We start from the raw sequence: 27,542 nt of genomic DNA on the forward strand, positions 1-27,542 counted from the left end.
TTTCTAAAATTTATCAAAGAAGTGAGTCTTCAGCATCTTTCTAAAAACCTGATAAGAACTGGAACCTAATAACTTACTAAAATTCTTGTCCCAAAACGCTACTTGATAGGCTAGGATTTTAAAAAAAAAAAAAAATTGCTTGGAAACGCAACCTTTGGCTGTCGAAAATGTAAATATGGTAAGTTTACGCAGTGATGGGTTTCTATCTGCAAATTTAAAATGATCAGCAAAATAATTTGGCACAAGGCCATACATTTTCTAGTAGAAACAAGCCGTGCTTCAATTGGAAGCCCATGTAGCATCCGATAATACTTTGTCACATAGCATGAAATGACTTTTCTTGACTAAAACATTAATTTGTGCATCCAGTGTCAGATTACAATCCAAAAGGATGTCTTAAGCTTTTAATTCTGGAATGATGATGTTTAAATATATCACGGCCCGTATCGAGGTGGAAGATGATATCTTCCGTCTTAAAGGACCCTCGTCCACCAGAGGGCATCCGCTGAAAATCAGGGGAGGGAAATTTCATGGTGATTCCAGAAAGTACTTCTTCACCGAAAGAGTGGTCGATCATTGGAACGAACTCCCACTGCAGGTGATTGAGGCCAACAGCGTGTCAGATTTTAAAAGTAAATGGGATATACATGTGGGATCTCTGAGGGTCTAAAGTCAGGGGGTGGGTCAGTAGAGTGGGCAGACTTGATGGGCTACGGCCCTTTTCTGCCGTCATTTTCTATGATGGGATAACTAATCCTATTTAATGTTCAATTACCCTCTTTGATTCTGTTATGAGGAGAGTCTAGAAAGAATTTTGTTTTTTTTCTGTATTAAGTTTCAATTTAAAATCTCTCATTCATATTTCCACAGTCTTCATTATAGCTGTTAGAATTTGCAAAGTATCTACTGGTAATGATAATGAGGTAATAGGAACAACGATTGTTATATCGTCTGCGTAGCTGTAGAATTTAATTCTGAAGGAAGCCGTCTGCTTTCTAGAGAAGCAAAGGGCTCCTTTTACAAAGGTACGCTAGCGGTTTTAGCGCACGCACAAGAGTAGCACGCGGTAGCCAAAAAATTACCGCTTGCTTAAAAGGAGGTGGCAATGGCTAGCGTGCGGTAAAACCACTAGCGTACCTTTGTAAAATGAGCCCTAAATAAAGACTAAAAAGAGCTGGAGAGAGTGGAGAACCCTGGATTTTTCCACTTATGAGAGCAACAATCATTAAAACGAACCTGATAGGTTTGAGAATTCAAGAAACCATTAAACCATTTAAGAACTTGCCCTGAAATACCAACTCAATCAAATGCGCTAGTAAGATCTAGTTGCAAAATCATGTTGCTCATTCATTTACGGAATAGTTGATAGTCAAGTAAAAAGATGTTAGAACGGTCTCAGTATCATGACATGAACGGAAGCCCAATTGTGAGTAAAGTACAAAATTGTTCAAGATAATTTGTTACTTCAATACTTACCAGACCTTCCATTACGGTAATTTTGTAAAGAAAGGAATGGCTGCTATAAGCCTATAATTGTCCCGTTTTGTAATAGTAAACTAATCCAATGAAAGACTTAATGGGGCAGCTTTCAAAAGAGGACAGTTATCCAAGGGACAAAATGATTTTGCATATTTAGTAAACGATTTGTCAAATTCTTCCCAGTTAAGATTTTTAAATTCTGTCCAATTCAAATCGGCTCGTACACTCTTCTGTACTGCTTTCGTTTTTTTCAGCACTTTGTTATCGGATCAGGCTTATTTGTTGCGTGATCTTTGTTGCCACCATTTTATGGGACCCCTGAAGAAGACGTGGTGTTTGAAACTCTCTAAAGTTGAAAGGGGATAGATTCCGTACAAACGTAAGGAAGTTCTTCTTCACCCAGAGAGTGGTGGAAAGCTGGAACGCTCTTCCAGAGGCTGTTATAGGGGATAAACACCCTCCAGGGATTCAAGATAAAGTTAGACAAGTTTCTGCTGAACCGGAACGTACGTACGTAGGGCTGGTCTCAGTTAGGGCGCTGGTCTTTGACCTAAGGGCTGCTGGTCTGACCCAGCAGCGGCAATTCTTATGTTGTATGAAGTGGTTCACTTGTATGTAACATTATGCTTGCTTAAACTTTGCCTGCAGTACCTTTCTTTGTTCTTGAAATACTCTCTTCTGTGCCATTTCAGATCATTGTATCTATAGAATCCAGTCCTCAAGTTGTGCAATTTAGTGCTAAAATACTGGGCAAGTTCATCAGATGGTGGTATGGCATGTTCCGATGCTTGCCTTAAATATGTTACATTAAATCTACTACTAGTAGCTTAATCGCATGTCCCCTAGTCCTAGTATTTTTGGAAAGGGTAAATAAGCAGTTCACATCTACCTCTATAACATCTCCCCTGAGCCGTCTCTTCTCCAACATGAAGATCCTTGGCCACTTTAGCATTTCCTCATAGGGAAGTTGTCCAATACCTTTTATCATTTCATCAGCAATTACAACTGGTGCAAAATAACAATAATAATAACAGTTTATATACCGCAGGACCGTGAAGTTCTTGCGGCGGTCAGGCTGATTTTTGGGTTGAAGAAGTTCGATCATGTAACTCCTGCCTACCGACTCCTTCTTTGGTTGCCGATGGAGGCAGGTGTGAAGTTTAAGTTTGGATGTTTTTGCTTTAAGGTACTATTCGGTTTAGCCCCTAAATATATAAGTGATCTTTTCTCTTTCTCAACCAACAGACATAAGAGAAGCTCACACTTAAATTTTGTTTCTCCACCAGTTAGAGGATGTAAATTTAAAAGTCATCATCAACATCTTTTCTCACATCAGGCAGCATTATGGGGTAAAGATCTGGAACAACTGCTCATGGGGAATTTAAGAAACACCTACAAATATATCTGTTCCTGAAGTACTTAGGTAACTGACCTATACAATCCTAGTCCACAACTACTGATCCCCAGAACTGTTCATCACTAACCCTTAACTTTGTTAAATCTACTCAATCTAACATCTTTTAATCATTGTAAACCGCATAGAACTTCACGGTCCTGCGGTATATAAACTCTTATTATTATTACTTTTACGTTTTCTATGTCCACTCTGTCTTTTGAGATGCGATGACCAGAATTGCACATAGTGTTTGAGGTGTGGTCCAAGGAGCGTTTTGTTTTCCATTCCTTTCAATTGCTAACATTTTATTTGCTTTCTTAGCCCTGTCTGAAAACTGAGCAGAGGGTTTCAACGTTCTCATCAATGTTGACACCTAGATCCTTATCCTGGCTGGTGACAAATAATGTGGAACTTTTTATCAAATAGCTATAGTTTGGACTCCTCTTTCCCATATGCATCACCATGCACCTGCTCATATTAAGTATCTGTTATTTTGATGCCCCGTCTTGCAAGGTCCTCTTGCGATTTAGCAACTTTAAACAACTTTGTGTCATCAGCAAATTTAATTATCTCACTTGTTATTCCCATCTGTAGATCATTGAAAATATGTTAAAAAGCAGCAGTCCCAACACAGACCCCTGGGGAACCCCACTTTCTACCCTTCTCCATTGAGAATATTGACCATTTAAACCCACTCTCTGTTTTCTGTCTTTCAACCAGTTCTCAATCCATAATAGGACATCACTTCCTATCCCAAGACTTTCTAATTTCCTCATAAGTCTTTCATGAAGTACTTTATCAAATGCCTTTTGAAAATCCAAATACACCATATCAACCGGCTCACCTTTATCCAATTGTTCATTCACCCCTTCAAAGAAATGCAGTAGATTGGCGAGACAAGATTTCCCTGGACTAAATCCATATTGGCTTTCTCTCATTAATCCTTGTTTATACCGTATGTATGTTGTGTAATTTTGTAATAAATCTCTAGCATTTTGCCTAGCACCATGTCAGACTCACTGGACTGGATCACTTCTGGAACCTTTTTTTGAAAATTGGCTTGTGTACCCTCCAGTCTTCTAGTACCATGCTGGATTTTAAAGATAAATTACAAACACTTAACAGTAGCTCTGCAAGTTCATTTTTCAAGTCTGTCAGTACTTTGGGATGTATACCATCCAGTCTAGGTGATTTGCTACTCTTCTGTTTGTCCTGTCTTCATCATTTTAGTCACTCTTCTCTGAACCTTTTCGAGCTGGAGAGACCAGAACTTCTCACAATGCAAATGTACCGGGGATCTATACAGAGGCGTAAAGCTATTCTGTTTTCTTCTCCATCCCCATTCCTAATAATTCTCTCACATTTCAGAGCAGAAGGCATCAAGATTTCAATGTGTTATCCATAGTGACCCTAAGATCCTTTTCTTAGTTGGTGATCCACTACTTATTCCTAGGATAAGCAGCATAAGATCTGTTTTACTCTTTGGGATCTTGTCAGGTACTTGAAACAGGCCTTTGCTCTGTCCCAGTATAGCAACTCTTATGTTCTTATGATATCATTTACCTGTAGTTTGCATTATTTTCCCTAGCCTACATTAAATTTCTCGGTTGGGGTGGGGGTGAGGTTTTTAAGTAGTTCCTCACGTTCTGCTTTGTGTTTTAACAATTTTGAATACTTTGCCGTTTCTCTCAAACCTTCGTGGCAGGATATAAACAGACTGTACAGTGGGTGTGATGAGAAATTAGACAGAGATGGGGGTGGGTTGGTTGTTTTGGGGTTTTTTTAATTTAAAGGAGAGAATTCAGCAGTAGGCAGGGGTCTTTGCTTTTCCCCCACTGTCCCTAAGAGAGGGGAATGGTAATGTGTGGCAGTATCCTGGAAGCACAAGTGGTCATTGAGGGGGGGGTTAGGTAGAGAATGGGTTCATACTGCCAGCTCAGATGCAGTTTGTGTGCACCTGGAACATATTAAGATGATGCACCTAAAGAGAAAATGAGGATTCTGCATCTACAGAACAGCTTGGATGGTTTAATTCTGCTAATTGCAGGCTCAGGTCCTATACAAACACCTTCTAGAGCTTTTACAAAGTCACATCTTTCCCCAAAGCCAATTGTGCTTCAGATTTGGAACCTAGTACAAATGTGGACTCCCCCACCCCAAAAAACTCATCATGGCTGTCCTTTTCCCCCTTCATGTTTGCTTAGCCAGGGACTCCTCGGCCACCTAACACTAAGCTCATTCACAGCTGCTGCTACTCCCTCTGATTTACAAAATTAGATCTTAATTTTAAAAATATTGCTAAAACCCAGACACTTTCGTTATGGCTCAGTCGAACAGGAAACAGACTCAAGAGTCTTTCTTTGCTGCACTGGCGAGATAAGTAATTTTTTTTCATATTTTTAAGTGTCATATAAACATGCAAGATCTGAGTTGTCCTCTCCTTCAGCCTAGGCTGTAAAATGCAAGAGAGCCACTGTCGCACTTTGCCCTGTGCATCTGAGAACGTGTGGCCACAACAAAACAGATGAAAAGCAGATGGTACAAACACGGAGTGAGCATTTTCTTCCTTTAATACAAAAGGTCATTTATAAGAAGCACCAAGCAATGTCTCTACACCATTAGTGGAGTGTATTTGCAGGTAAGGGTACAAGTGGCAATTTTCTGGAAAACCCCTGAAGAAACTTAGAAACATAGAAGATGACGGCAGAAAAGGGCCACAGCCCATCAAGTCTGCCCACTCCAACAACCCTACCCCCTTGAATTTACCCCCCTAGAGATCCCACATGTGTATCCCATTTCCTTTTAAAATCCTTCACGCTGCTGGCCTGAATCACCTGAAGCGGAAGTTCATTCCAACGATCGACCACCCTTTCGGTGAAGAAGAACTTCCTGGTGTCGCCATGAAATTTCCCACCCCTGATTTTCAGCGGATGTCCTCTTGTGGCCGAGGGACCCTTAAAAAAGAAGATATCATCTTCCACCTCAATACGGCCGGTGATATATTTAAACGTCTCTATCATGTCTCCTCTCTTAGAAGCTGGGGGAATCCTCCATGGGATACGAGGAACAGCTGGCCCCCCCCAGTTTAAGCTCTCCCTTCCTGCACCTTAAAGAGGGAGTGAAAGAGGGCCCCTTCCTAGCTGCAGAAGCATTTAACATACCAGGGCAAAGAGAAGGGGGTTTAGACTTGCTATTTCTAAAGAGAAAGGCCAGGGAAGAACCCTCTCTGTTTTCCTGAAACAATGAGAGCAAGTGAAACTTCTGCTCATCTTGGGGAGAAGGAAGTGTTTGTAGTGTTCAAGAAAGGACCCTGGTTTCCTCATATGGGCCAGAAGGTGAAGCAGGTCGGAATGCATGGAAAGCTCATTTGACGTCCCCCAGAGATGCCGAGTACGATGGCCCTCTTCTCATCCTCACGGCTTTAAATAGCTTTTCCCCATACAAAAGAAGCAATATAAAATCTCTCTAGGTACATGTATGTACAAATACACAAGGCACATATTTACATGCAGTGGCCTCTGTATACAAATTCAGACTGCGAAAATTAGCACCACAGTGGGTTCACATAAAGGGGAATCATGGATGCAGAAGAGCTCATGTCGGCTGTAGTTGTGGACAAAAGCTCTCCTCCCTCTGAATTGGCTCTTCAGAATGAGGTACACCTGAAGGAAGGAGCAAACATCCCCTGCGTCAGATCCTTAGAGTGGCGTAATAAGAGGGAGCCAGCCAGCCCGCCTCTCCACCCCATTCCTGCACTTGGGTGGTACCAGAGAGTTATAAAAGGACGCAAGGACAGCTTTTGGCTTCTTTCTGCTTTGGGCTTATGGTGGGGGTAGGAGGACTCTCCAACTCCTGGAACTTTCTGCAAAAGAAGAAAGAGATTGTAAACATACAGAAAATGTGCATAACAAAACACAGACTTGAAACGGTTCCACCACCAACGTAAAAACTGATATTTTTTGTTTAGTCTAAACTAGGAATATCTTTTTTGGCTCAGACCAATGGTCCATCCCATCTTCACAGTGGCCAATCCAGGTCACAAGTACCTGGCAGAAACCCAAATAGTAGCAACATTCCATGCTACCAATCCAGGGCAAACACCGGCTTCCCCCATCTCTGTCTCAATACCAGACTATGGACTTTTCCTCCAGAAACTTGTCAAAACCTTTTTTAAAACCAGCTACGTTGACCACTCTTACCGCATCTTCTGGCAACTATTCTCTGAGTAAAAAAATATTTCCTCTTATTAATTTTAAAAGTATCTTCCTATAACTTCATCAAGTGTCCCCTTCTAATCTTTGTAATTTTTGATGAATTAAAAAAAAAAAAAAATCAATCCAAGACTTCAAACATTTCTCCCCTCAGCCGTCTCTTTCAAGCTGAAGAGCCCTAACCTCTTTAGTCTTTTCTCATTGAACTCTTTCTAGTGCCGCTATATCTTTCTTGACATAAGGAGACAGAATAATCAGGGTGAGGTCGCACCATAGAGCGATTCAAAGGCAGCATAACATTCTTAGTCTTGTTTACCATCCCTTTTATAATAGCATCGTTTGCTTTTTTTGGCTGCCACCGCACATTGGGTGGAAGGTTTCATCATATTGTCTACAATGACACCCAGATCTTTTTCTTGGGCGTTGACCCCAAGGTGGACCCTTGCATCCGTTAATTGCGATTTGGGTTATTCTGCCCAATGTGCATCACTTTGCATTTGTCCACATTAAATTTCATCTGCCATTTGGATTCTCAGTCTCCCAATTTCCTAAGCTCTGCGTGCAGTTTTTCATAGTCTACAATGCATTGTAACAACTTTTAACATTTTAATGTCATTTGCAAATTTAATCACCTTGCTTGTCATCCCAATTTCCAAATCATTTATAAAGTAGTTAAATAGCACCAGTCCAAGAATAGATCCCTTCTTTGAGAAAAATGGCTATTTAACCCTACCCTCTGCTTTCTGTCCGATATCCAAATCCTAATCCACAACTGAACTTTGACACCTATCCCATGATTCTAATTTTCTCAAGAGCCTCTCATGAGGAACTTTGTCAAAAGCTTTCTGAAAATCTAGATAGACTACATCAACTGGCTCACCTTTATTCACACCTTCAAATAAGTCAAGCAAATTGATGAGGCAAGACCTTGGCTGAACTCATGATGTCTCTCTCTCATTAAATCATGTTTGTCTATGTGTTCCACAATTTTATTTGTTATAATTGTTTACACTATTTTGCCTGGCCCTGAAGTCAAGCTTTACTGGTCTGTAATTTCCTGGATTTCCCCCGGATCCTTTTTTAAAAATCAGCGTAACATTGGCCACCCTTCAAAATCAGCATAACATTGGCCACCCTGCAATCAGGTATTACAGACAATTTTAGCGACAGGCAGATTAGCAATTTCATTTTTAAGTTCTTTCAGTACCCTGGGATACCATCCGGTCAAGGTGATTTTTCATTCTTTAACTTGTCAGTTTGGCTTAGTACATCTTCCAGATTCATAAGAATAGCCTTACTGGGTCAGGCCAATGGTCCATCAAGCCCAGTAGTCCGTTCTCACGGTGGCCAATCCAGGTCATTAGTACTTGGCCAAAACCCAAGGAGTAGCAACATTCCATACAGAATCCCCAAAGAGTAGCAAGATTCCGGAATCCCAGAGAGTAACAAGATTCTAGAATCCCAAGGAGCAGCAACATTCCATGCTACCAATCCAGGACATGCAGTGGCTTCCCCCGTGTCTTTCTCAATAACAGACTATAGACGTTTCCTCCAGGAACTTGTCCAAACCTTTCTTAAAACTGAGATTTCTTTCTGTTCCTCTGCATTATCACCCTGGCAAACCATTTCCAGTTCTGGTAGATCTCTTACAACTTCTACCATAAAGACCACCCTCCGCTATGGCCTTATCCTCCCTGCGTGTCCCTTTTGCTCCTTGATCATCCAGCAGTCCCATAGATTCCCTCACAGGTTTACTGCTTCTAATGTACCTTAAAAAATTTGTTACTATGAGTTTTTGCCTCTTTAGCAAGTTTCTTTTCATATTTGTTTTTAGCTTCCTTCATCAATTTTAACTTGCCAGTGCTTATGTCTCGTCTTATTTTCTTTCTTTGGATCCTTTTTTCCATTCTTCAAAAGGATGCTTTTTTAGCTCTAATAACCAACATTTCAGCATTCTACTGAATTTCAAATAATCCTGTTCTATTTGAAGATCTATTAGCATAGAAAGCCCAGGATCCTATTTGCAACAGTGGCCGATCCATTGTTATTTTTCAGGTCTACCCTTCCCTTATTTGTTCTTTTCTTTACTGACTGTAGTTCTCCCCTTCTTCCTCGTTACTTTTGTTTGTCTGGTGTATGTACATTTGTTTTTACTGACATATCCCCTGTAATGATAATGTTCTGTTTTTAATCAATTGTCTTTGTATGCTGATAATTAATTTTATTGTTTTATGTCATTGTATGCTGACAATGAATTTTATTGTACACTGCTTTGAATTAAGCGCTATAACATATTTTTAATAAACCTTGAAACAACTACCTAGCCAGATCCCAAAAGCGTAAAATGAGAGCAGATCCTGAGCTTACACCTTAGGAGAGAAACGGTGCTGGTGAAATGAAACAGGATGTTAGGTCATAGAGAAGAGCAGGTTTTTAAAATATTTCTCTGGGGTTTTATCAACTAAAATATGGTAACAGAGGAAAAGCGTTTGTAGACACAGGGAACCCATTAATTCACCACCTCTAATCCTCTGTGCATAGCTCACGTTTTAGCTGTAACACCCCCTGCACTTAACGATCCCTGGACTTTTCTTGAATTCTGTGACTGGATTTTTCTCTTCTGGGAGGCTATTCCTTGTGCCCTTTTCCGTGATAAAATGTTTTCTGATGCTTTGACCTTCCATTAAAAGAAACCTCTTGTACCTAATTCATACTTTTAAAGCAAGGGTTCCCAAACCAGTCCTGGGGGAACCCCAGCCAGTCAGGTTTTCAGGATATCCACAATCGATATTAATGGGGTTGATTTGCATACATATCCTGAAAACCCATTGTGTAGATGTGCCAATTGTATGATATACACCGCTCAGAAGTCTGATTGAGTGGTATAAGAAATTTTAATAAACTTGGAACTTGGATGAGCTGACCGGTTACGTTGAAACGCTGTTTGTGCACTGCTTGGGGTTCTTCTGCAAACAAGTGACTTCAGCAACACTAAAAAAGAATTAGGCAATTCATCCCACAAATGACATTTAATAGGACTACTTTACACTATTACAATGTGACGTCTATTGTACAAATTGTGTAGGCAAAAGCATGAGCCTTTTATGGTGAGGAGATGGATTTGAATTTGATTCTCAGCATGTCCCCACTGCATGCTTGCCCACCAGTGTACTTTGTCAAACTCATCCTTCTCCAGTCAGCAAAACGGTTCAGGCTGGACTGCAAAGCTTTCAAAGAACTGATTACCTTCTGCTGGGGTGTAACCGAAAACATCAGTTTAGGGGTTAGGCCATCTATGAGCTAAAGTTGAACAGAATTACTTCCATTGCTGAGAAGAGGCAGTTGGAACAGACCATGAAAAAGATGAAGCAGAAAAATGTGTGAGAGGAGACAAAAGATCATGAGATGAATTTCACGCCACAAGGCCCTACCCCAGGGGGCTGAAAATGCCACTTCCATGGCATGTCCTGTAAGTAGCAGGTCCGAGACAGGCACTGAGCTAGCTGCCACACCGTATTTTTATTCATATATTCTTGCTAATTTTAAATTTCCAGTCTTGCTTGATATACCTTTCCTCTATCTATGTTTTACAGAAAGGGTAGTGGATATGTGGATAGTGGCGATAGTGGAAACAGATGCATCTGAATTCAAGAAAGCATGAGGCAAGCACATGGGATCTCTTAGAGGAGAAGAAAACCTGGTTATTGGCCAGAGAGAAAAAGGGAGGCTGATTTTAAAGGTATGAAAAGAGAGGAGTAATTAATATTATTATAATGCACCTTTAACATTATGGCGAATTATGTAGAGGATTCAGGGGTCTTAAAAGCCATACCTGATTGCTCGAACTAACTCGTAGAATGACTCGTCAACGTTGAGTCTGATCTTGGCTGAGGCCTCCATGTATGGGATCCGGTTTTCACGTGCAAAGCTCATCACTTCCTCTTTGGACACCTGTTCAGGAACAAAGAATTGGAGAAGGCGAGACCTGTACATTAGTGAGAAGTAGCAGATCTCCATCTCCTCCGCCTGACAAGTAGCAGCCCATTAATGTGTGGTAGAAAAGTCAACCTTGGAGATTAGAGAAAAGCCCAAGGAAATTATTTTTGCCACAACACAGCATGTGGGGGAGGGGGGGGTGCAGCCTCGAGATAACTTATGATTCATTGGGGCAGAGTTATTCTGCAGGGAAATTTTCACTTCAGCTCCGACTGCATGCAATTTTCAGTAACTGGAGTAGAGGAATGTGGCTCTGTCATACTCTAATGAAAGGCAAAACTGAGAAAAGGAGAGAAAAACTTAAGGGTCCTTTTACTGAGCTGCTCAATAAATCTTATTTCTGTGGAGTATTGAGGACACTTCTTTTTATAGACTTTACTTGAATTTCTCCAAAGAGCATTTTGAAAATTAGCATAACATTTGTATATGGCATTACTCTTCAGACCGATGCAGTTTAACAAAATTTTAAAAACTACTGCCAACACTTAGTAGAATACAGATTCAATCGTTTAGAAATTTCCTCAATAAGTAGGTCTTTAACAATTTTGATGTGATGTAGATGTACAAAAAATAATCGGCCTCCCAAATGGCTGCTTGAAATATATTTACACAAAATATATTGAACACGATTATGAAGTTAAAAATGCAGAACCATGAGTATTAATATTCTGCATATCCACTGCGTTATTATAATAATAATAAGAGTTTATATACCGCAGGACCGTGAAGTTCTATGCGGTTTACAATGATTAAAAGATGTTAGATTGAGTAGATTTAGTGATGAACAGTTCTGGGGATCAGTAGTTGTGGACTAGGATTGTATAGGTCAGTTACCTAAGTACTTCAGGAGCAGATATATTTGTAGGTGTTTCTTAAATTCCCCATGAGCAGTTGTTCCAGATCTTTACCCCATAATGCTGCCTGATGTGAGAAAAGATGTTGATGTCTTTTAAATTTACATCCTCTAACCGGTGGAGAAACAAAATTCAGATGTGAGCTTCTCTTATGTTTGTTTGTTGTGAAAGAGAAAAGGTCACTTATATATTTAGGGGTCAAACTGATTTTGTCAGATAAGTGACTCTATTATTTACACAACGGTGGAGGAAAATGGTTGAACTGCCATGATGAGTCCTAGGATTTATTTCCTTCGCACCTGTTAGTGATTTGAGTTATGCTTTTTAAATGATTTTGGGGTCTTCAGTCAGCAGTCCTGTGAAATCTTAACATGATATGACTATTTTATTTAGGAGTGAATGTTATCCTGTATGCTTGTTTGTGTGGGAGTGTATTTTGTAAACCGCTAGGACCAGTAAAATGAACAAGCGGTATAACAAGATTGATAAACCATATTTATTCTTTTACTTAACTCGTGAAGTCCTGGAAAATTTTTTGGCAAGTATTGGAAGTACACAGGGCTGATAATTATAATAACATATTCCCTTTCATGAATATTCCAAAATTCTTTCCCAGTCATCCTTTATCATTTTGGGTGCTGTTCTATGAACCTTATCTAATTCCGCTAGATTTTTTTGAGATACAGTGACCAGAAGTAAACACAATACTCATGGAACGATACAGAGGCATTATAATATCCTCAGTCTTATATACCATTTCTAGCCTCCTGTTTGCTCTTTTGGCAACCACTGCACATGAAACATGGAAAGATGCTACTATTTGGGTTCCTGCCAGGTCCTTGTCACCTAGATTGGCCACTGTTGGAAAACCCATATAGCTATTTATGCTTTATGAGAGGTGTCCCACCTGTGTGGAGAGTTAATCCTCCAGCATTTCTTACTTGTCGGGCCTCACCTGTCTCTGAAGGTCCAGGTCCGCCTTGTTGCCTACGAGGATCATGGGAAATTCATCTCTGTCCTTCACCCGGAGAATCTGCGTGTGAAACTTGCTGATTTCATTGAAGCTGGAAGCAGAGGATGAGAGAGAAGAAAACCAGCCACAAAATGAGAAGTGCACCTACAGCTCCTGATTGGTAAGGCCCAACTTTGGTACAGGAAGAGGCGGTCGGAGCATACAGCGAGTGATTTCCTTCACTCGCCGGCACTCCGGCTGCTCTCTCCTGCCTCTCCCGCTGCCCTCTCCAGTCTCCCCCATGAAAAACTGTATTCGCGGTTTTTTAAGATTCGCGGGGGGTCCTCAAACGGAACCCCCGAGAATATCGGGGGAGTACTGTATGGTCTCACCTAGAATAGCTAATAAGGCCCTTACCACCAATGGGGTGGGGGAGGGAGTTTTGGTGAGAGGGGTTCGTATGGTTCTTGCACTTAGACATAGGTTTATGTACTGGGGATGAGTTGGGGAGGGAGGTGGAGTGGCTTCTGCAGAGCTCATCAGAGTCCAGGCCCTCGGAGGGTCATTCTGCTGACTCTGGCCTTGTTAGCCACGGGTCGATTGAAGGGGGGGTTGTATTGCTATTCTTATCTCCTGTATATATTTGGGATTCGGTTGAATATGATGCTGCAATAATTGTATTATGAATCTCTTGTGTTGCACTGTTTTGATAGCATTCTTGTTTGCATCAATAAAATTGTTTGAACCTAATAAGGCCCTTACCAAGAATCACAAGGAAACCCAAGAATGCAGTGTCATTAATACATACCAAACCCCCTCCCCCAACAAGTATTCCTGACTCTACCCCCCCCCCCAAACCTGTACTGACCTACTTTTAACAGTCTAATGATCTGCCATGGCACACCACTTGCTTCCTTTCCAAAGGCTGGAACACTTATACAGTACAGATTTAGACTACCTTTTTGAGGTGAGTTACCTTCAGGTACACCAGCTATTTTCCTCTCCCCAGGGGGCTCATAATCTAAATTGAGAATGAAGCAAGCTGGAGCATTGAACTGGGCTTTTCTGGTCCCAACTGCTCTGACAGTGAGGCTACTCCTTTCCTTGGTCATGCCATCCTTTGCAGTTTGCGCCTCTTGGTTTCTCTGGTTCGTAGCCATCATGGTATTTGTCTCTTTTCTCTCAGCACCTCCCTTACTGTTTGTTTTCTGTTCTTGTTCCTCTGACAATACTCGGCTCTCCACGCCCCCTTACCTCTTCTTGCTGCTTAACTTGTGTCCCACCTTTCTGACTTTTCCTCCTACTGTCCCGCAAACAGCCCCACCAAACCCCCTTATTCTCCATTTTCTAAGTATACTCGTACTTATCTTAGTTCCACCAACTTCCTATTTGCTGGATGAACCCCTCTCTCCACATCCAACTGTGCAAACAGTCTCAATATTACAAAAATAATGCTCCTCTATCTCTCTCTTCCCATATTTCCACCCTGCATGCTATCAGTTCTACCATATCCCTCTCTCTCTCTCTCTCAGCCTTCGTGTTGTTCTCCATGACCTCACGTCCTCTGCTCTAGTTCTACACACTTATGACCATGCAGGCAACACAACCAGAGTCATGCTGCTCACAGTTCCCTATTAAACATCATGGCATGTTCTCCAGTTGTACTCAAACCTCAAGCTTTCATGCCCACACCACAGCAAGCTTTCCTCTCGCATCTGACAAGTCATCTCTCCCTCTCTTCCTATTTCTCCATCTTTAGAGCTCAAATTTGGATGCGATTATCCACCTTTCCAATTCAAACCCAAGGCACAGGACATGACCCATACCCAAGGGGGGGGGGGGAGGGCTTAACTGCACTTTGCGTTCTAGTCCAGCTGTGCTATAGAGAATTGCTCTACTCAAGCAAACGAGGAAGAAAAAAGGAAGAGAAACACCTGAAAAAAATAAAAAAAATCTTGAGTTAAATCAGAAACCATTCTGTAGCCTAAGGATCTCCTTCTGGCCTGGCTGTTGTCAGAGTGGTTTCACACTTAGACACGGAGTCCCTTGGCAGAGCGGAAAGTTGAGCACTTTGCCCTCCTGGCTGTGAGCCACCAGGAAGAGGACACAGCTGGGAGACGTCAGTCTCAATACCGTCCTGGCCCTTTTCCCTGTGGCACAGAAACAAACTCTGTATCTGAATCCTACACTGTGCGTTCATATGGTCGCTGCCCTGTAGCGCCTCTCCCTCCTCTGCTGCCCTAAATTCCACGAGACATTCCCAGTGGGGTAGAGGTTATCTCCCATAACACGTATGAGGGTAAACCAAAAAGGAAAGGCAAAATACATTTAACAGCTTTAATCGAAGCAACTGAACATATCATTTTTCCTCTTGGTCCCCATGCAAGATGATGGATTTGTTGTATCGTTCAACTAGCTTCTGCATTCCTGCAGAGAAGTTTTTCGGCTGCTCCCAAAGCCAGGTGAGCACTGCTTCCTCTACGTCATCATGCTTTATTTTTATTTTTTGCTGTCTGGGTCATAATGATGCACCCATGTCTCGCTGCCAGTGACAATTCTCTCCAGAATATTCGGATCTTCTTCATACCATCTCAGGAACTGGGTCGCAGATCAGTCATCTCTTTGGGAACCCATCGTGCACGGACTTTCCTGTATCCCAAGTCATCACACATTATGGCAAATGCAAATCCATAGCCGATATCCAAATTTGCAGCCAATTGAGACACCGTTGTCCGTCGGTCTTCTCTAATCAAGGCATCCGCCCTGTCAATGTGCTCTTGTGTGCGAGATGTTAACGGGCAACCAGAACGACCTTTGTCGATTGCACCTGTTCTTCCCGCTTTAAACCTTTTTACCCACTCATAAGCCTGTCGTTGATTCATGGTGCTAAGTCTACACTCAGTCAGTGAATTTCCACAGGTTTCACTCCCTCTGCCCAAAGAAAGCGCCCTTCTGCACGATGCTCTTCGATGGGGCAATCTTGCAACGGAGCGTCCATGTTTCCGACTTCGTGGCTGACACATGACTAAAGGCCAAGTGCTGGACTGCGCTTGGGCGAACTATCCAAGAGGCAAGGTTCCAGTTATCGAATAATTTAACAATTGTCTTTAATTGGTCATTCCTTGGAAATGTCTCTTTCTGAATCTCTCCAAATCCTTCATAGCACTAGGCTCTGTCCTGCCATCTATCACTCCCTCAATAGGTAACACAGGGCTCACACTTACCTTCCTCTGTCGTTAATGGCAAAGATGAGAAGAAATCCCTCGCCTGTGCGCATGTACTGCTCTCTCATCGCTCCAAACTCTTCCTGGCCAGCTGTATCCAGAACTGAGGGAACAGGGAGAAAAAAAATCAGTGGCTTCTGCTACTGGCACAGAGATCCAGGCTGGAGAATGACACAAGGACTCATTTTCCCATCCTGTCCCCACCCCAACCCTGCAAGCTCCGTCCTCATCTGCACAAGCCTCAAACACGTTAAAATCATAAGTGTTTGAGACTTGTGTGGTTGGGGCAGGGACAGCGACAAAACTCACTTGGACGGGACAGGGAAATTGAGTTCCTACTGGGACAAATTAGTCCCCGTGTCATTCTCTAATCCAGGCATTGCCCTTCCGTTCACACCCACCTACAATCACAACTTGGGAGACCTCGATTGGGTTGAACATGTGGTAGCTTATGCTGTAGGCCACGTGCATTTAATCCGTTTTAGCAGCTGCCCAGGCAATCAGTCCAGTCCAGCTTCACTGCCTAAGCAAACTAATGCCAACCTTGCAAGCTGAGGCCTGAACACAAACCTATTTCATGGTCAGCAGTGGGACGGCCCAGCCCAGCCTCCAAGAAAGAGCCAGGGATGCTGTGTCAGGTCACGGGCAACAGTGGATCTATGGGGCCTCTGTAAAACCTTTTGGTGGAAGTCCACTGCCAGCTCCTTGACCTTCATCGAAAAGTGGAATGACTCATGTTTCTGAAACAAAACTCCCAGAGACATGGAAACCACCACAGGTCTCCCGAAAAGGGAGGCGGCCAGGACATAGGACAGATGAATAAGTCTAATGAAGATGTTTATGTTCACCATTCCCACAAGAAATAACGTCCTAATCCCTTATTTGTCTTCCTTGTGTGCTCTGCTGCGTAGGGACCGTCTCCTCTGCATTTATGTGTACTATGGAAAGGATAAGGAGGAGATCTGAAGCTGTTCATCCTCCAAAGTACAAACAGGGTGGGGATCTGCATTTGTTTAATGTTAATGGTATTTCTCCAGAGAAACCCCCTCTCTCCCATCTGCTTAATGCTGTGCCCTATTTATCAAAAGATGCGCTCATGGCAATAAAAGAAATCTGAATAAATCAAAAGCAAATTCTGTAAACAACATGGGAAGGTAAGCGCAATGAACATTTTGACCCCTAATACAGGATTTCACAACTCACTTTAATAAGGAAGAGCCTTAGAGTAAATATAGATTGTCAGTACCCCCCCCTTCCCCCAAACAGGGAAAAAGCTACGCATTGGGTAATAAGAGAACCCAAGAGAGATTTATCTCCAGTACAAAGGAGAGGACTCTCAGCCACCCCTATCTCCATCCCACCAACATTGGATCCTCCCATGAAATTCCAAACATTCCAGGAACGCTGTGTCCAGAAATTCACCAGCCAGGCCTGGGCCTGCCTCCCCCATCTGCTCTCACTTCAGCTCCAAAACCCTGAGATCCGCAGCCGAAGGGAGTGTGAGAATCTCTCTCTCTGTTCCTCTCTGAAAGTTTTGTCATTTCAGAGTACCACTTACGGTAACAAGACCATGTTTTTATGAACTAGGATGGACTCTTAAATTTGAGCGCTTGTAGGATGTTCAGCACCTCAGAGCAATGTCGTCTTGTATAGACCATAATCTTACCAAATGTGGCAGAGATTGGCATGGTTTGGCCACTACCCTTTTCCTCCAGCATTACAGAAAATTTGCAAAACTCTGGAGCCTCTGGGAAATACCAGATTGTCACAGAATCTCCAAACCTAATAGAAAAGTGAGAGAGCACCTCATCGCCCCCACACCCTACTAGAGGTAAGATCCCAGCAGTCCCTGGCTGAGTCTGCGGCCTTCAAAGCTGAGGGAGAGTTAGAAAACCTAAGAACATAAGACTAGCCTTATTGGGTCAGACCAACGGTTCATCAAGCCCAGTTGCCTGTTCTCAAGGTGGCCAATCCATGTAGCCTCTTTCAAGGGGTCTACAGGGAGAGGGACATCCCAGGAAACCCACCATCTAAAGACATTCTTGGAGGGCATGGTGCACGGATCTTATGCAGAATGGACCTTTCTGACTCATGGAAACTGAAGAATCCCCCAGAGCTTTCAGATGCACATTTATCAAACGGGGAGGGAGAGATATCTGTCTTTCACTCCTGCCTGACACCACCACTCCCATCCCCATCAGTGCCCAGGATTTTTTCACTTACTGTCCAGACGGGTTTGTTTGCCATCAATTGTGCAGATTTTGGTATAGGAGTCCTCGATCGTTGGGTCATAGTCCGAAACAAAGTAAGACTGGAAAAAAACAAAAAAAAAGAAGAGCTGGGAGAGCAGACATAAGAACTGAAGCTAAGGGACTCCATCTGCAGAGGGGAAGCTGTAAACTAATTTCCAAAGCCACAATCCTCTGCTAAGGTTTGATCTGGGTATGGGTTCAGGGAGGCTCTGCAGAGGGTAAAGCCATCTGACTACAGACATACATGACACACAACACACAGAAGGCATTGCTAGGAGCTGAGTGAGGATTTACAGAAGAGGTGCTGCGGGTTTGATGGCTTTGTGTGAATTTCGTACAGTGAACATCCTGCTCAAATGCCTTTCAACTGAACAGGGGCACAAAATGGGGGGTCACCCACTGTTGCCCTGGCTCTCTGTTGGGGTGTCTGGCAGAGCAGATCTGAGCTCTGTAAGCAAGGAAGGATGGTAACAGCAAAGTTGACCCATTCATCCTCACCATGCTCGATCAATCAAATGTATTCAGTACCTTCCGACTATTAATATTAGCAAATTTGAAATGATGCTTTGCAGAGAGATGAATTTGTTGGCTTGAGGGATATGATTCACTATCGATAACTGGGCTATAATTCTGGCTTATCTGGACTATGCTAATTCCCTCTACGTAGGTTGAAGTAAATGTAACATGAAGAGATTACAGCTCATTCAGAATATGGCTGCCAAAATAATCTTTGGTAAAAATAAATACGATCATGTTACTCCACTGTTGAGGGCATTGCACTGGCTTCCGATTTATTGGAGGCTCCATTTTAAATGTGCAAATGTGATTTTTAAGAGTCTATATGGGATTTTCTCCCCATTGTTTCCTCTTTCTTTCAACTCTTATCATTTTCAGTCTACAAGGAATATACATAAATTTAAATGAATGTTCCCTGCCATTAAAGGGATTCAAACTTTAGGTAGGCTTTCACATGCTTAGCCATTCACTAGGGTTAAAATTTGGAATGATCTTCCTTCAGTTATGAGAATTCTCTCTTCATTGACCTGCTTTAGAAAAATATTGAAAACATATCTATTCACAAAATTTCTCACGGATAATTGCTAAAAATCCCTTGCTGACATTTACTGATTCTCCCTTCATTATTATTCTTCATCTATGGTCTTAAGATGATGCTGTTAACCGGTTCGAGTCCCAGGTATATAAAACTAAAGATTAGATTCGATTTTATGCTTTTTCCCCAATTGTAAGCCTTTGCACTTGGAAGTAAAACAAAGCACATAACTTGATTACAGGGATTATCTTTTACGAATAATACTAATTTGGGAGGTCTCCAGGAAGCGTGTAATGTTATACCATCTTTTTGTGGTACAACCAAAGTGGTTTACATATTACATACAGGTACTTTCTGTGCCTTCAGTGGGTTCACAAGTTAAGTTTTGCCCAGGGTCACAGGGAGCTGCAGTGAGAATTGAACTCGGTTCTCCAAGATCTTAGCCCTCTGGATCAACCGTTAAACTCCTCCTCCAGTGAATAAGTAAGATCTCCACTAGTCTGTATAGAGTGAAGGGCAAAGTAAAAATATGCGGAATAAAAAACTGGAGGGTGGAGATGGATCTCGGCCCTCTAACAACGTTTGCAAAGAACCTAGTGGAGGGTCCATCTCAAGGGTTCTGTACCTCCAGCAAGGCTCGGAGCAGTGAGTAACTCCACGTCTAGTTGTGTGTTAGACAGCAGGGCCGGAGGCATGGTCTGTTGCACGTTTCTACTCGCCTGGTGAGTCAGACTTAACGTTCCAGGAACGAACATGCCCAAAGGTGAATATTTTCCTATTTATTCTTAGCTATTTCTTTGCTGCTCTGCGAGTTAGGAAATGTCCCCATCTGCTCAAGGTGCTGATATTAGCACACGGTAGGATGATTTTGGCAAATTGGGAAACATTTGGAGGTCACCTATGAATTTTTCAGAACTTGCCGGATGTCGGAAAGGTGAATAAGAACTGCAAATCCCAGGCCCTGTTCAGACGAGACCTCTTCAAAAACCAAAGCTCTTGACAGGCTGCAAAATGTCCTTCACCGGGATCCCTGCGCATTCCCTTCTGAGGTGGGGAAGGGACAGGGTGGAACTTGTTTTAAACAAAACGTGTACAGAATTTTATGGAGAGTTTTCACTCTGTGCGTTTCAGCATCGTTTCAAAGTTTCTCTCTGCTGCTATTAAACTTTCCTGCATCAAAAGATGACAAATTCTAAAGAGGAGATGCTACACCTCTGCGATTTGCAGAACGCAGGTTACCTATTCTTTCTGCATCTGTTCATTTTAGTACGTGACGCACTCTTTACACTGGTACCCAGCGTCTTTGTACCATACCATCCAATTTAAATGTGCAACTGAGTGGTGCGGGACCAGGCAGGAAGCGCAAAGTTAGCACTCCTGCGTCGCGCCACTCTGCTTCCAAAGACAGAAGTCTAGCAGGAGAGCACCACAACTTTAAAAAGGTACCGGGTCTTTGGGTGTGACGGATCGGTTTGCTTATATGCAGCTCTCTCATTATGCAGCCTCCTTGCCCAGGGACTCATTGACCCAGTCTTTTGCTATCACTTTACGTGACTTTTTCTTTGATGCTCAGTGGGATTGGCTTTCTATCTCTCAATATCATCGTAGATTGGTGGCTTTGCAGCCTCGGCGGGATTATCAGCGGCTTTTGACATCTTGGGCCCGGGACCTGGGATGTCGCCCGCGGGTGGCGTCCTTGGCTCCTCTGGTGCGCCTGATACCTCGGGTGGTGCAGAGCGCCGAGCTCCAGGAATGTCACTTTCGGGTTTTACATCGGGGATATGTCTCTCAGCAGCGGGCTTTTTATTTCGGATGTGCCCCTACGGCTATTTGTCTGAAATGTCACCGGGTTGATAACTCTTTGGCACATGGGGTGTGGCTGTGTGCATCTATTTCTGCCTTTTGGATGGAGGTCCGATGTTATTTGGAATCTTTGGTGGGTTATCGGCTCCCCTCATCGGTGGAAGGGACTATCTTTTTGGCGGAGGGCTATTTGGGAGGACTTTCTGCAGGTGATAGCTTGCTCATTCGTAAGGGTTATATTGTGGGAAAGAAATGTATTCTTAATCATTGGCTTCAGGACTCCCCACCCACCATCTGGTATTGGCGCAATAAATTGCATCTTTTAATGGTCTGGGAGTCCATGTCCGCTCGGTTTTCTGGATCTCGGAGCAAGCTTTTTCTGTCCGTTTGGGCTTCTTATTTGGATACTCTGCCCCCTGTGATAAAGAGCCAGGTGGTCAATCGCTTGCGGAAGCCAGTTGTCCCCGTATTGCCAGTGGGTTGAGGGAGGGGTTTTGGGGGGGGGAGGTGTTGGGATGGAGCGGTTGGGGGGTTGTTTCTAGTTTGGATTTGGAGGGCTCCAGGCTATCAGAGTACAGGCCTGGACTCTCGCTGTTATCTGGGATTTCTAGTTGGGTGTTACCATGATATTCTGTATTGAGGCATTGTACTGAGAAAATAATTGTGTTCGCTCTGTTCTGTGTATATCTTTCATGTTGGTGAATAAAAAAGTTTCTACTAAAAAGGTACCGGGGCGGCTTCGGGTGTGGGCAGATTCTGGCTATGGGTTGCTTCAGATGCGGGGGGCTGCTTAGCACCAGACATCCCCCCCCCCCTGTAGAGGAGGACATTTTTTTTCCTTGGTTTTTCCTCCTCTACAGGGGGTGCGTCTTATAGACTGAAAAATACGGTAGTTTCTGTTCTAATCTCCTGTATAATTTTATTACTATTTTGTTAACCGAGTTGAACTCTCCTGTTGGTATGAATCGGTATAAAAAAAATCAAAGATTAGATTAGATACCTATGTACTGGCAATTTACACTCTCAATAGGATATTTATTTTTTTTTTACTTAAAAAATTTCTATACATTTAAAACTAAACGGTTTACAGAATTACATACATAATTTAAAACAAAATCATCATAACTGACATACAAATAATCCTTAAAAATCATGTCTACAAACTAAAACCAGGACTGGAGATCACAGATTTTGTTCCTTTTCTCCCTTTTCTATGGTCATTTCTCTCCAATGCTGAATTCAGGACTGATCTTAAAGTTTTCTCCCTCTATACCAGGGGTGTCAAAGTCTCTCCTTGAGGGCCGCTATCCAGTCGGGTTTTCAGGATTTCCCCAATGAATCTGCATGAGATCTATGTGCATGCACTGCTTTCAATGCATATTCATTGGGGAAATCCTGACACCCGACTGGATTGCGGCCTGCTTTATACCCAGGCCTTTGCTAAGGTTTGACTCACCCACTCGCCTTCTCCCTGTCACATCCCTTTTGGTTGGCACAACCTCATAATAACCCTGATAATGACCCTCCCCTGCCTCACTGCTTTATTTCTCCTTCAAATTTTCTCTTCTTCTCCAGGTCCTTTTCATTTCGTTTGTTCTGTATGTCGATGCATTCTTTCAAAAAGTGCTGAAGAAAGCATTTCAAAAGTTAAACTGAAAACTCAGTTTCTGGGGAAAAAAAAGAAAAAGGTACTCCAAGCCGTCTATAAAAAGATCTTCTTGGCAAGAACTCATTCACCTTTCAGGCCATATTTAGGATTTGTTTACAAAAGCTGCAGAACTGTTAAATGTCCCCAGAATACAGCCCCAAAATTACTATGTCACGCAGAAAGATCCAACCATGTTACGTACACCCTGCTCTATTCAAACCACTGGCTCCCAGTTAAGAAAAAGATAATTTATAAGACTCTCATTCTCACCTTTAAAGCTTTCAGAACAGGCATAAGAATATAAGAATAGCCTCACTGGGTCAGACCAATGGTCCATCAAGCCCAGTAGCCCATCCTCACGATGGCCAATCCAGATCCCTAGTACCTGGCCAAAACCAAAGAGTAGCAACATTCCATGCTACCGATCCAGGGCAAGCAGTGGCTTCCCCCATGTCTTTCTCAATAACAGACTATGGATCTTTCCTCCAGGAACTTGTCCAAACCATTCTTAAGACCAGCTACGCTATCCGCTCTTACCACAACCTCTGGCTTTCTACTTTATCTAGCCTTATCTTTCCTTATTCGCCAGTTAGATTACCCCAGGCCAGTGGCTCTTAAACCTGTCCTGGGAGACTTCCAGCCATCCCTAATGAAGATGCAGGAGGCAGATTTGCATGCCTGTCATCTCTATTATATGCAAATCTGCCTCCTGCATATTCATTAGGGATATCTTGAAAACCCGACTGGTTGGGAGTCCCCCAGGACAGGCTTAAGAGCCACTGCTCCAGTCTATGTATGATCACTGTTTTACTTCCTTCCTGGTCCCAGATACACCCAAATAGAATCCACTAGACATGGCGTCTTCTATATGGTCTATTCTCTTTGAAACTCGCTACGTCTTCCAATCCGATCTCTGTGGAATTAACTTGCAAGAATTTCAAATCCTCACGGAAATCTTGGCTCCTTCATACAGCTTCTGACTCTACTTAAGGCAGATTTTCCCCCTTCCCCAGATCTCTCGACCCCGTATCTTTTCTCCCCCCAGTTTAGACAGACCCTGTTCTGAATGTTTAGGCCTTTTCTATTTTTGGTTGTATTTTAGAGTGTTAACTGCTTTGATCTGCCAGTTAGCAAAGGCAGTACAGCAAATGTTATAAACATAAACACATGCCCTGAATCGCAGAATACCCTACACTCCCAGAGCTGGGATCTGAACCATTTAGAAACAGAGAAACATGATGGCAGATGAAGGCCAAATGGCCCATCCAGAATGTACAATTCTCCCAGAGCTGGGCTTTAGTCTCACAAAACCAGGCTTTAAACCCTCAGACAGTAACACCCCGTCCTCTCAGAGCCAGGTTTTGAACTCATAGTCTATAATGCAGTAATACTGCATTCTCACAGGGCTGAGCTTTGAACTCTCAGATGCCCAGAGTGTTCATAAACTGGGGTAGCGATAGGGAGAAGGAATCGCACCTGACTGCCGTGGGACCTGTGCGATGGATATTATAGAAAACAAAACAGTTCAAACAGCAGAAAAGTATGAGTTGTCTTTACGCAATTGTCTGCGTGCTTTTGTCTTGTGCGCATTTGACTTGCCATCGTTCAGCAATCAACTTCTGGCTTAAGTCATTTGGTTTTGCATGATTTAGGCTCTAGAGAGGAGGTGTAAAGCAAGAGGAGAGCATGTGACCCTTGAACGCCCTCTCTTAATACCCCCCCCCCAATAAACGCAGCAGACTTCCTCCCCATCACTGAGAAGCAGAGACGAAGCCTCAGCCAGACATCCCTAAGGAACCAGGACAAGTGAGGGTAACGGAGAGAACCACCCCAGGAAAACCGGCCTGTGCCGGATCTCCAGAACCAGGACCAAACCCAAAGTGGGGCCACAAAGAGAACCGTTTTGAGGAAAGCATGCCCGCACTGACCCCCCAGATGACAGAAGAGGATATTTTTCAGGACATTTAAGGGTGCAGTGGACCCTAGGCCAGGATGGCAAAGGAGCCCTAGGGAAGCAAACGGACTGGGACTTATATGCTGCCTTTTTTTATCTCTATAACTACGCTCAAAGCAGTTTACATACTGGTACTTTGAATATTTTCCCTGTCCCGGTGGGCCTGGGGCAGTGGAGGATTAAGTGACTTGTGCAGGGTTTGAACCCACAACCTCAGGGTACAGAGGCGGTTGCTCTAGCCACTTCACCACACTCTCCTCCAAGCAAAGGGAGAGGCTGCTGAGGCACACTCCTCTTCCTTTCAAGGACTTGTCCTACATCTCCTGCCTTCCCCTCCCCCCCTTCCTTCCCGATGCAAAGGGGCAGTGATTTTACCCTCTGGAACCGCCCCACCAACCCTGATCCTCTCAGGACAGTAATTAATTATGGAGGACAATATTGTGTTAGTAGCAGTTTACCAAGAGAATGGAGGAATGATCCCAGTTTAACACCGTAGTGGATGCACAATTCTGCGGGGAACCCGGGTCAGAATTTAAAATATCCACCATGAAAAATAAGATAAATCTGTATATCTTGAGTGTCCAAAAATTTCTACATCTCTTCTGTCTGCAGATTGTGTCCTATCTCAATCCCAAAACACCCTATCCTTCAGGGCAAAGGTAGGATGCCCCCCCTCTCCCTCTCCAGCAACGTCCCCCGGGGCAAAGGGAAGCGGCTGCCCTCCCTCTCCTCCACCTCTCTGGCCACATTCCCAGAGGCAAAAGGAAGCGGCTCCCCTCCTTCTCCTCCACCCGCAGATCTCAGTTGCAATCTCTTTCTCACTTTCTGAAATAGTTAGTGGGTTTAGTAAAGTTTCTTAAGAAAGCTGACTGTTTACCCTTCCCTAGACACAACAAACCTTAGGGGCTTTTTGCTGGGGGGGGGCACCAGTGGATGTTGTGCAGCCCCCCCCCCCCTTTGCCAGTGCATGTTTACAGAGTCTGCCCTCCTTACCTGGATGAACTGGATGGTGAGGGCACTTTTGCCGACCCCCCCTCCTCCGACCACCACCACCTTATACTTCTCCATGGGGAGGGCGGCGGACTCCTTTGCACTCATCCCGGTTTTGAGCAATTGAACGCAGTCAAAACATTGCCCAGCCACCACTTCAGCCTTGCAAACTCCCCATCAAGTCGGGTCCTCCTAATATGGCTGCTTTGGGGCTTTTCTCTCGCTCTTGCACTCATGCATATTAAAGAGGGAGTGGCGGGGCACTCGATTCACAAAGTGCACTTCCCAATTTGGTGACTGGGTGGCCAGGCCTGCTTCCAGCCTTTCTGGGTCCTAGTGCCTGGCAGCAGCCAGTCCTGCACACGGCACAGACGGCAGAGCTGATTTCCAGCCGCACTTTCTAGGGCTCTTCTCCTCCCTTCCTAGTTGCTACCCCATCTCTCTCCCCCTTGGCAAATATCGTATCTAGTTATTGCCTCTGCCTTTCCCTTCCTGATCCTTATCTCTGCCCCTTCCCCTCAGCAGTCTCTCTGTCTGCTCATTTGCCTCATTCCCTCTCTGCAGTTTAATTCCACATTTTTCTCCTGTTCTCCCTGGTTTCTTTATGTTGCATTTGCAAACTGGAGACAGCAGCAAACCCTGGAGAGCATTTAGCTCTAAAAAAATGGCAGTTCACAGGCAAATTGATCTGCCAAGTGTTGCTGAAACAGGAGAACCCGCTCCAAAGGAGGGAAAGTAGCATTTATCCTCACAGAGGAAACTGAAAACAGAAACATGATGGCAGATAAAGGCCAAATGGCCCATCCAGTCTGCCCATCCGCAGTAACCATTCTCTCTCCGAGAGATCCCACATACCTATCCCAGGCCTTTTGAATTCAGACACAGTCTCTGTCTCCACCACCTCTTCTGGGAGACTCTTCCACGCATTTACCCCCCTTTCTGTAAAAAAGTATTTCCTTAGATTACTCCAGAACCTATCACCTCTTAACTTCATCCTATGCCCTCTCATTCCAGAGCTTCCTTTCAAATGAAAGAACTCGTGCGCGTAGATATTTAAATGTCTCTATCATATCTCCCCTCTCCTGCCTTTCCTCCAACATATACATATTGCGATCTTTAAGTCTGTCCCTGTACACCTTATGATGAAGACCTTCCTCTGGACCAACTCCATCCTGTTTATATATCTTTTTGAAGGTCTCCAGAATAGTACACAATATTCTAAATGAGGTCTCACCAGAGTCTTATAGAAGGGCATTAATACCTCCTTTTTCCCTACTGGCTGTTTCTCTCCTTATGCACCCTAGCATCCTTCTAGCTTTCGCCATCGACTTTTCAACCTGACCTTATTCAAGGGGAAGCCACTGCTTTTCCTGGGATTGGTAACATGGAATGTTGCTACTATTTGGGATTCTGTCAGGTACTTGCGGCCTAGATTGGCCATTGTTGGAGACAGGAGTTGGCGACAGGATGCTGGTCTGACCCAGTCTGGCATGTTCTTATGCTAAATCGCATGTCTTTGTGCAGTAACTGTAAAGTTGAGTTTCGAGCTTAATAGAATCAGAGGGATGGTGACTGTTGATTTGGGATATTATTGAAAGAGGCAGAAGGGGGTTCCCAGAGATCCCGGATGACTGGAAACTGCTGCCTCTATATAGCCCTAGGACCACGGAGGAGCCATGACTTCATTCTGTTCATGTGCTGTGTTGAGGAAGTGATTCATGGCCCTGTTAAA

At 43.5% G+C, this 27,542-nt stretch overlaps 1 protein-coding gene across 2 annotated transcripts; it reads right to left on the bottom strand.

The window, feature by feature from the left end:
* Positions 1 to 5,424: 5,424 nt before the first annotated feature.
* Positions 5,425 to 26,060, bottom strand: RRAS (RAS related). 2 transcript variants are annotated; one of them, XM_033961099.1, is made up of 6 exons: positions 25,814 to 26,057; positions 18,336 to 18,423; positions 16,113 to 16,215; positions 12,892 to 13,000; positions 10,919 to 11,037; positions 5,425 to 6,737 (listed from the first exon to the last, which is right to left on the bottom strand). In XM_033961099.1, the coding sequence occupies exons 1-6, from the start codon at positions 25,916 to 25,918 to the stop codon at positions 6,650 to 6,652; spliced, it is 612 nt and encodes a 203-aa protein (XP_033816990.1). In that variant the 5' UTR covers positions 25,919 to 26,057; the 3' UTR covers positions 5,425 to 6,649. The 2 variants fall into 2 exon arrangements, with proteins under 2 accessions (XP_033816990.1, XP_033816993.1); XM_033961102.1 differs by lacking the exon at positions 5,425 to 6,737 and adding an exon at positions 8,889 to 10,414 and having other exon boundaries at positions 25,814 to 26,060.
* Between the last annotated feature and the right edge of the window lie 1,482 nt (positions 26,061 to 27,542).

This window comes from Geotrypetes seraphini, chromosome 10 (genome assembly GCF_902459505.1).
Source record: "Geotrypetes seraphini chromosome 10, aGeoSer1.1, whole genome shotgun sequence".
Taxonomy (NCBI): Eukaryota; Metazoa; Chordata; class Amphibia; order Gymnophiona; family Dermophiidae; genus Geotrypetes; species Geotrypetes seraphini.